At 40.7% G+C, this 9,679-nt stretch overlaps 1 protein-coding gene across 1 annotated transcript in view; it reads left to right on the forward strand.

Moving 5' to 3' along the window:
* The first annotated feature begins 763 nt into the window (after positions 1-763).
* Positions 764-9,679, forward strand: part of traf4a (tnf receptor-associated factor 4a) — a 44,796-nt gene continuing 35,880 nt past the window's right edge. The window contains exons 1-2 of the mRNA XM_007567344.2: positions 764-1,079; positions 1,187-1,371. Coding sequence (XP_007567406.1) covers positions 924-1,079; positions 1,187-1,371 — 341 coding nt within the window. The 5' untranslated portion in view covers positions 764-923. The remainder of the gene's footprint in view (positions 1,080-1,186; positions 1,372-9,679) is intronic.

Consider the following 9,679-nt stretch of genomic DNA (forward strand, 5'->3'; position numbering starts at 1 on the left):
TTGTGGGGCTCCTAATATCCTTATCTTTTTTGCTGTTGTTTAGATGAATTTGTGCTTCACAAACATTGTACTTTACATAAAACTCATATGCCCAAATTATGTGATTGGTTATTTTAGAATTTTTTATTTTTTACAATACAACAAATATTCAAGTATTTGAAAATTATGAAGTTACAATCAAGTACGTCTAAATGTGTGGTCCTAATACGACAAAGGTGAAAAAGTTAAAGTCGCATGAATACTTTTGTAACGCATCGGAAAAAAATACCACAAAATTTAAATTTACTGATCCTAAGCTTGCGGTGTGTGTTTTTGACCGATATGAATTCTTTCTCCCAGCTGCCAGGCTCATGTTCTTCCTCGGAGACACCTTCTTTTTCTGAGGACATGGCCCCGCTGCCATTGTTGTCCTTGTCCCGGTGATGTAATGGTGATGTAATCCGGAGCCAATGCAGCAGGTAAAAGAAGATCCAGATGTGTGGGGTTGAGCGCTGGTCTGCCTCTGTTCCTCCACCTCACATCTGCGGTGTTTGTCTTTTAAATCAGCTGTAGCAATGTCAGCTGGAGGGGATTTAAAGCGCACAGGTGCTAGATTTTAACAGAAATCACAAAGATTAATATTTAGTTTGTGCATTTATCCGTCACTAGAGGGCGTAGTTGTCCCTCTTTAACGTCTGCATGAATGTATTTGAGTCAAAACATGGCTTTTTATTTATTATCTCTCATCTGGGTTTTTTTTTTTGCTACGTTTTCTCACAGGTGAGCGTATATGACACTGTTCGTAGGGTGAATATGAGCAAAAAAAGTCTAATTAAAGATCCCGGAGGAGAGGCAACGGAGGTACAAGGCGACTCCTCCCGCTTGGAGGAGGAGGAAGAGGGGAAGGAGGAGCTGCGTGTGCACCTAAACACACGGTGAGGGTAATGCATTGTGTTCAGTGTGTCAGTCCTGCACGCAGCGCAGTCAAGAGAGCGGCCCAGCCGGTCAAAACAAACCCAGCGGAGGAGAGGTATCGTTCCTGCGGCTGTCCTCTATCGGGAAAGAGCGGCGGCGGAGGACGAGAGCTCCGTAGCTTTGACGTGAGCTGCTCTTCGGCTTAAACGTCCCCCCAAACAGCTCCCTGCTCCCAGAAGGGAAAAACAAAACAAGAGGGCATCAGCTGTACCATTTTTTTTGTAACCCGAAGGCCCCGAGAGAGGGAGAAAAAGCGACCGCGAGCCCCGCAGACATGCCCGGCTTCGACTACAAGTTCCTGGAGAAGCCGAAGAGACGCTTCCAGTGTCCGCTCTGCAGCAAGGCGATGCGGGAGCCCGTCCAAGTGTCCACCTGTGGACACCGGTTCTGTGACACCTGTCTGCAAGAATTCCTCAGGTAGGGTCTCCGTGTGTGTATATAGCCTATATGTGTGCGTAGAGAAATATATATATATATATATATTATATATGCAGGTGATATTGTACCCTGCTTCTGTTTGGCGCGAGCCTCGGTAAATAAAGGCTCGTGAAGGTGTGTCCTGCACACCTATTTTTGTAGTTAGTCAGTCTTTTGTGCTTCCTCTGCACAAAGCAACTGGACAACCCGAGGCCTGGTGAGCAAGCAACCGACTGTAATTTCACTTTATTTATTTATTTTTTTATTGATTTTTTTCCCCACATGTGCAAAATAGCTGGAATTAAGCTATTTTCCTGAGTTACTGTGCGCTGCTGCTGGTCGGGTTTTTTATTTCTGCCAATATAATCTGTAGGTTGAGATGATTCTGGAGTTTACAGCTCTCTTGTTGTGGTGCTTGTGTCCTGCAGAGGGCCCCTGTGTCCTCATCCCTTGCAAAGGATGGCTCAGTTAGTAGTCCCTGTGTCTGAAATTAGACAAGATCTTTTCTCCTTAGGAGGGGGGAGTCAGAGGGGGCCACTCTGAGGGGACCTTTCACTTTGGGGTCATGACTACAAGAGACCTCCTCACCCTCCTAATCTGCTCCACACTGAAGTCTGTCTTAAGACTTCTACAAAGACAGCCTTTGTTTTAACAGTTTTAAAATGGCACCCTCAATAATTATCTCTCTACACTTAAAGGAGATTCGCATTATGCCTACAACTGGAGCTGTATAGTTCACATGTGTCCCTTTTCACATTAATCCGCCACATCGGTCTGTCAGCACATCTCTGCTATAGAAGGAGCACATGTGACTTCTTGTTTGTCTTTATGGAGGGTTTAAAGGCTTATTTCCACCCCCCCTGTCTCCTTGCATGAAGGCTCGGTTCGGTCTCTTAAAAACTCTTGGAAAAGCACAACTTTGTTGTGGTTAGAGTCAAATCTTCTTTTCCCAGAAACCAAATTTTTGAGTTTGAGTTTTGCGGCTCAGGCTTTGACCTGTAGATACAGATTTGGCTGACACAAGAACATTTAGGGTTTTTTCCTCAGGAAAAGCAGAAGTTTGCGGTTGTGAGAGAACAGCTGCTCTAAAACAAAACTTGACTTCAATTTTCTTTGTAATTTTCTTCGTAAAATTACAAAGAGTGATTACAAAGTTTGACAGGTTAAGCTATTTAGCGTTTTGTATTGTTGTAGTGAAAACCTCTAGTCTAATCCGAGTCAAAACCAAAGACTTTGAACATGCATTCTTAAGACAGTTCTAGAGTACAGGGCTAATTCAGCTAGCATTGCTAAAATAGTTGTCACTGCTTTGGATAATTTTGAAAATGTTGAACCTGACCTTAACTTTAACATATGAAAATGTATTCTTAATTTAACAAGCTCCATAACAAATACAGATAGAAAACTCAAAATAAGTCTTGCTCTCTCTCACTCTTTTGCAGCCTGAATGAACCACGGGCATCGAACAACTTATTAACGTCATTAGCATCCACTCGAATAACCAAGTCTTAATAACAAAGTCTTTATTAAGTCTTCATCGTAGAGTTGAACTTTAAGCGTCTAAAAGTTATTTTTATTGAATGAGTCATGTATAGATGTGCAGACGGCATAATTTGAATCATTTTATAAACAGAAAATCTTCTTGTCTGAAATAAAATGCTAACAAATTGCTATGTCCTGATTCAGTTAATTACTTTAACTTTGAATTCCACTTTAGGAAGCTCGTTCACTTAAAACAAAACGATAAGTTGTGGACACTATATAGGGAAATACCAGCAACTGAGACATGGACCTCACCTGTGCTGACTCATACCTGACTGTCAGTGATAGATTAGAAGGATTAGCACAGAAAACATAAACAAGATGTTTACAGAACTGATAGATGTTAAATTTGACATTTTATTTGTAGTTCTTGTTTTCTTTTTCTATTTTTTAAATACTTTTTAGTTTATAATCTACTAATTGGCTAAATACTTGGCAGAAAAATCTGAATATTTGAGTCTGGAAAATTATTGAGAGAGTATTTTGATTAGGAACCCTGCAAATGATCTGCAGTGTTATTTCAACTTGTTGAAAGCTGAATATCTTAATGTCTTCAGTTTTGACTTGATGCAACATGAAGAAAAAAAGCTTATCAGCAAACAGAACTTTTCTTAAACTCCCCACTGTCTTTTAAGGAAAGCAGGAAGATTATATTTGGTGATAATTCTGAGCAAGTGCATCTGTCGGTGGAGTGACGCTGTGAATACATTATCCAGTCGTGAGTTCCCGGTCTGCAGTGGTTTTTGAGTCATCAGGAAGCCTCCTCTGGTTTATTAAACAGCAGCATCGTGAAGCAGAAGTGGAAGAACAAGCGAGAGCGAGGGAGGAAGAGTTTTCTTTTGCTTTTTTTTTTCTGATCAATGAGTTTTGCCTGACTCTTTGTCTGCATCATCCTGCTCGCCTCCATGCGCCTCCTCCTCCGGACTACGGTCCATTTTCTCCTCCCACGCGCTGACTGAAATTACAGTTTCATAACTTTGCAAAGTTTTAGTATATAGAAGTTGTGCTGCTGTGTGGTGTCGCAACAGAGGATGGCACGACCTAAAGAAGCAATGATTTGGTGAGATGTGTGTAACACCCAAAACTCTATCTTGACCTCACTTCCGACTAGAACAGTCTTTGAGCAGCAAAATTGGGTAAACTCCTACTAGTACCTAGTGCAGCTGTGGTATTCTTGTTGGGGAGCACAACCACTCACAAAAACTGGAAATCTTCAAATACATAAGACCCTCTCTAAAGACACCCATAACTGCCTATTTTAATAGTTCAAACACCAAATATGTTTTAATATGTATTAATACACAAGGTGGAAATCATCCTAGCAATACTGCAGAAGTTAATGTCTACCATCTGTCTTAACTTCTTTGGCTGCTTTGTAAATGGCAGCCAATAGTGTGTGAAGTAGTCTTGTATTCATGTAGTTCAGTTTCCCACGATGCATTTAAAGAAGGTAGTCACAGTATAATTGCAGAGTTGACATTTTAAATTGTCCTTCACATCTTAGCACTGGCCTGGTAAAAACCTATGTTTTACTTCTTACAGAGGGTCTAGACCCTCGGCCATAGAGAAACGATCGATTCCTAGAGGCATGGAATCCGATGAAGTTTTAAAGTTGATCTCATTGCTAATGTTTTGACCATGACATGTATAACGATTAGCTAGCTAACGGCGCCGAAAGTTGAAACTTCTCCTTATGTTCACCAGGGAACTCAAGCTCAATGGGAGAAATCCCAGTAAAGGGAGATGAGAATCCAACGGAATTGCATAGAAAGGCAATAGTCAGACTAGCTTAGCAATGTCAGCATCACAAAAACAATAGCCTCTTTGTGCTCATTATAGAAAAATAGATCCTTACCTGAATTCAAACTTCCTAAAGGTTTCCAACATGTTCCATGACAGACGTCATGTAGATGTCTATTATACATGGAGTGAGAATTTATTATGAACAGAAAATCTTGGTGTATGACAGAACGGAAGACGGCTTGGAAGTCTCTGACCACAGCTTAAAGTCTTGTTTTCCACTGTCATTTAGCAGCAATAAATAGGTTGAAAATATCAATAAAAAAATCAGTAATAGTTGCTTTAAGATATCTGGACAAACCAGAAAATAACAAGTGGTCAAACTGTCACAGGTCACTTTTCGCTTTAACAATGTATTTCCTGGTTCACTTTGCCAACATATTAAAAGCAAATAAACATCAATAACGGCAGCAGACTCGTGGGCGCTGACAGGTCCACTCAGCCGCCTTCGTTTTCACCTCTTTAATTAACGAAGTGTGCCGGTTGAGGCCATTGAGCCGGGGAGCGCCCATTGTGAGTGGAGTTCAGGTTTATTGAGAATGACAGACAGTAGTTGGCTAATGCCGTGCCCATTGTGCAAGCACGAGTTGAACCTCTTTCCCGCTAATTATTAAAGGTTGTGTCACAGCCAGTCCAGGCTTGCCAACCCAGTCAGGAAACTTTCACACGTACAACTGATTGTGCACTTGTTTTCATAAACCTTTTTAACATTTCTTCCATGTTACAACCTTACACTTGGGAATTTGCGTTTTTTCTTCAGCAGGGCCAAAGAGCTTGTTAAAAAAAAAGTTGAAATGCCTGCATCCTTCTTGCCATTTCATAATTATACACTACTTTTATCTTGGTCTGTCTCAGAAAATCATTTAAAAAAATCTAAAATTTATGGTTTATATTTGCCAGAATGTGAAAAGGTTAAAGAGCTTTATTTGCTTTAGCTCTCATTCAGTTTATTACACGACACAAAGTCCCTGTAGTTTGGCGGACATTCCAAAACTCGCATCACTTAAAAATAATGTCTTTTCAACTTTGTTTCAGCTTCAAAATGCTAAAGAATAACTTTTTTTCCCCCTTTTAGCTAATGTTTAGCTTGATTGGACTCGGGAGGCAACACGTGAGTGGTTCTGCCTTCTCCGAATCCGCGCGCCTCCGTTAGCATGTGATGCTAATGGACTGCATTTCCTCCCGGAGCAGAGCGGAGAGGAATGTGCAGCAGCAGCAGTCCTGCAGGCTGCCCCCGCTCCCAGGGAGAGTCGTAGGGTAAGAGCGGATCTGCCTCCCAGCTTCGACTCTCTCTACGATCAAATATGAGTCACATGCTTCAGCGCTCGTCAGGGGCGGGCCTTTGTTTTAGCTCTGGGCCATGTACGCTGGGTTCAACAGAGACGCGGTGTGACAGCGGTGCCCGCTGTGGGTACGAAGGCCTGGACGGGGGACAGGATTGGGTCGCTCAGCTACTGCTGACTTTCTCTGCACTGAGGCACTACGAACTTTTCTTATGCCTCAATTGCCCTCTGACTTGGAATAAATGGAAGATTCAGTTTCATGTTTTAACTTCGCAGCGGCTCTTATGTGCGGTGCAACGTTTGCATCCATCACTCATGCTGCTTCCATGTTCTGGTGTTAGAGGTACATGGATGGAAAAACTGCTTGTTCTTTCCCTCTTCTGCCTCTATATTTCAGTATTTGTACAATAAATGAAATGGACAAACTGGTTTTGTTTAGATGACATTTTATTTTAGTTTGTTCAAACTCTCTTAAACAGCATAAAATGAGCTCCAGGTTGACACTGCCAGAGTTACAACAGTTCTGATCAGAAGTTTGCATACAGATTTCAACGGAATGAATATTTATTACAAGTAATTAATATAATCCACTTGAAAACATGAATTAGGTTAATTCATTTCAATTTTGGATTTTATGTAACCTCCCGCTGTGTCAAAATTACAGATAGCAGTTATCTGTTCGTCAATCCATCTTTCTGTCTATCTTTCTGTCATTCTATCTCTTTATCTCTCTTTCTACATCTGTTTGTCTTTCTCTCTGTCTACGTGTATTTCTATATGTCAATATTTCTGTTCTGTCTTTGTATATCTTTCTGAATTTCTAATTTTCTGTCTGTCATATCTGTCTTTTTGTCTTTATATGTATGTTTTTGTCTCTGTCTTTATATCGATCTTAGTTTATTCAAGGTAAAACTGCAGAATTTAGTTTTTGCCTTCTTTCTGTGCTCCATCCAGCTGGAGCAACACTGAGTTTCAGGAACACCGACAGCAAAATAGTGCCACAGCATGATGCCACCACCACTCTGCTTGAAAAATTGGCACATTTTTCATGTAGCCACTTGTACAACATTAGACATGCTTAAAAAGATGCTAAGAAATAATTTACCACCTTTTTTTAAAATAACAAAATAAACATTTTATTGCTAAAAATGTAGTAACATGGCATTAATTTAGTGAATACTTGATCATTTGTAGAAAAGGATGCATCGGCAACTAAAAAACACCTAACATGTGAATAGCCCAACCCTTTTTGTTTGACTTATAGGACTGATATGTTCACTACTTTTTGGATTAACAGATTAATAATCGGAACTTAAGCGTATACGGACTCAAAAAAAACTGCTGAAAGAACAAGACAATCAGAACATAATTCAGACAAAAATTTATATATTGCATATACATTTTGCATTTAAGCTCTGTTAATAATTAATCGCTTACTAAATTGGTGCAGATTATTTCAATAATCGATTAATCACAATTAATCATGATTAATCTGATTAATCGTTTCAGCTGAGTGTTTCAACAAGACAGTGATTTATCAAAACCAGTTTTGAAGGCTTGGATAAACGTCCTGGACCTTAACCTGATTAAGTACAAATGAACTGCACCTGGAAGCCGTTCTTGGACAAGGAAACCAACCAGTTTCTATAAATCCCCCTCACAAATCGAGTCACAACTTCTCCAGAAGCTCATTTACAGCTCGGAGACACTTGCTGTTGAGGTGCTACTTTCTAAAAGGCGTTAAGCCAACTATTGGTGGGGGTGTGACTATTTGTTTATGACTATTAAATCAAAATTAACCACATGAAAATCCAGCACGAGTCCAAATTTGCTGAATAAAACCTCGAACCAAATAAGGAGACGACAGCTCTTCTTCCACACACCAAAGTGCTGTGCAGAAACGTTGTTTGGCCGTTTCTCGAAGTGCCTGAATGGAGTTTGTGTTTCATCAGCACCCGGTGTTGTGTAGACGTCTGCCACTTCGAGGCAGCTGGGCCTTTGAATCTCAGTGGGTATCTGTGTCTAAATGGCGGCAGCGCCAAGGAGGGCTGATGAAAGACTGCCTTCTCATCCTTCCCTGTCCTCACAGAGACGCACAGAGCCTCTGCAGGTGTCCTCGGGCATCCCACGTCCAGATCCGGAAAGCTCTGTCCTTCTCTGTCACAGAGAGGCTTTTTGGGCCTCCGATCTGCACATTGGGGCGACAGAGCTGGAAGTGACCCAGTATATCTCAGCATGGTCAATGCAGCGACAGACGCATGCAGAGATCAGAGAGGTTTGGGAACAGAGTGGTGCTTGTTTGAGGAAAAGAGGGTTTAAGATAAATGGGCGTCTTTTTCTTCAAGAAGCCTTAATTTACCTGTAAAGTTAAAAAGGGGAACACTTCTATGAAGTCGGTAGACTGAAAGGACTTCGCTCTGCAATGTTCCGTTGATGTTTACTTTCTGAACTGCAGCCAAATAGCATGAAAGTTTGGTCAATTTCAGCTTTAAGGGTTGGATTTGGAGTGACTAATGTCATCATGTTTTCACTGCTATCATCTCTTTTTCTATGAAGTTCTCCAATATACAACTTGGAGCCAAAATAGTCCGTTTGTTTTGAGAGAAAGTCCAGAGAAACAACCGGAAACACCTCCAGATTACAGGGTTTTGTGGAGTTAGGAAGTGGATGTTTATCCCAGTTATCCATGTTTAGTTTGAGAAACTGAACCTGCAGTTTGAAACTGCAGCATCTTGTTTAAAATGTAGTTTTTTTTCTTGTCAGTTTTCCTATCTGAACCGTTGTGCTCAATGTGACCTTTTGTTTCCATGCCTCTCCATTTCTCATAAGCAAACTCTTCCCAGCTTTTTCTGGGATAAAAACTTGGTTTTCGCAGAACTAACTCATCTCAACGATATGCCTTAAAAGCCTAGAATATGTCAAGATTTTCCAACATAGGTCTAAAACGTAACGTATCTGCATATGCTGAAATGTTTTCAAACCTCATGTAAATAATTATTTCTGTGTTTTGTAACTGTAGCTGTTGAATTTGTGTGTTTTAATGCTTGTAGCTTGCATAGGTTTTAAAGGTCTTCGATGTAAAACTTGCTAAGGCCTTTCTGGACTCATCGACATATACTCCAGAGACTGACGGATGTAAACCGGCCAGCTTTGGGATTAGATGATTGTCTCCTGAGAGGAAGCAGAGAGGCTTTAAAGATGCAGCTGCATTGATGAGAGAAAACAACCCCAAATATTTCACACAGCTGCGGAGACACTCCGAACACAGGAAAGATGGCCAGTGCCAGGCCACTTCTGCCTTGGATGTGAACGAATGAGAGCAACCACATGCAAAATTGACAAAACCTTTGTGTCAGACTCTTATTTTGCTCTGTGTGAACCTTGACAGTCCAAAGAACCGTTTTTCCCCTCAGTTCAGCCAAATAAGACTCATTTAGAGCCACAAATGGTGCGTTAGTTCTTGGAGTGGAAAAAAAAAGATTGCCTATAATTTTTACTAAATATCTACCATGGGGATTCTGTTGTCAGTTTTAAAAGGAGCACCATTTTGCTACTAATTTATGGTTTTAAAATATTAATTTAAAACCTAAGTATTTTCTTTTGCAGGATGTTGATATTTCTGGGGGAAAAAAAACAATATATATAAGTGTGTGTGTGTGTGTGTGTGTGTGTGTGTGTGTGTG

Source organism: Poecilia formosa, unplaced genomic scaffold (assembly GCF_000485575.1).
Source record: "Poecilia formosa unplaced genomic scaffold, Poecilia_formosa-5.1.2 Scaffold207, whole genome shotgun sequence".
Taxonomy (NCBI): Eukaryota; Metazoa; Chordata; class Actinopteri; order Cyprinodontiformes; family Poeciliidae; genus Poecilia; species Poecilia formosa.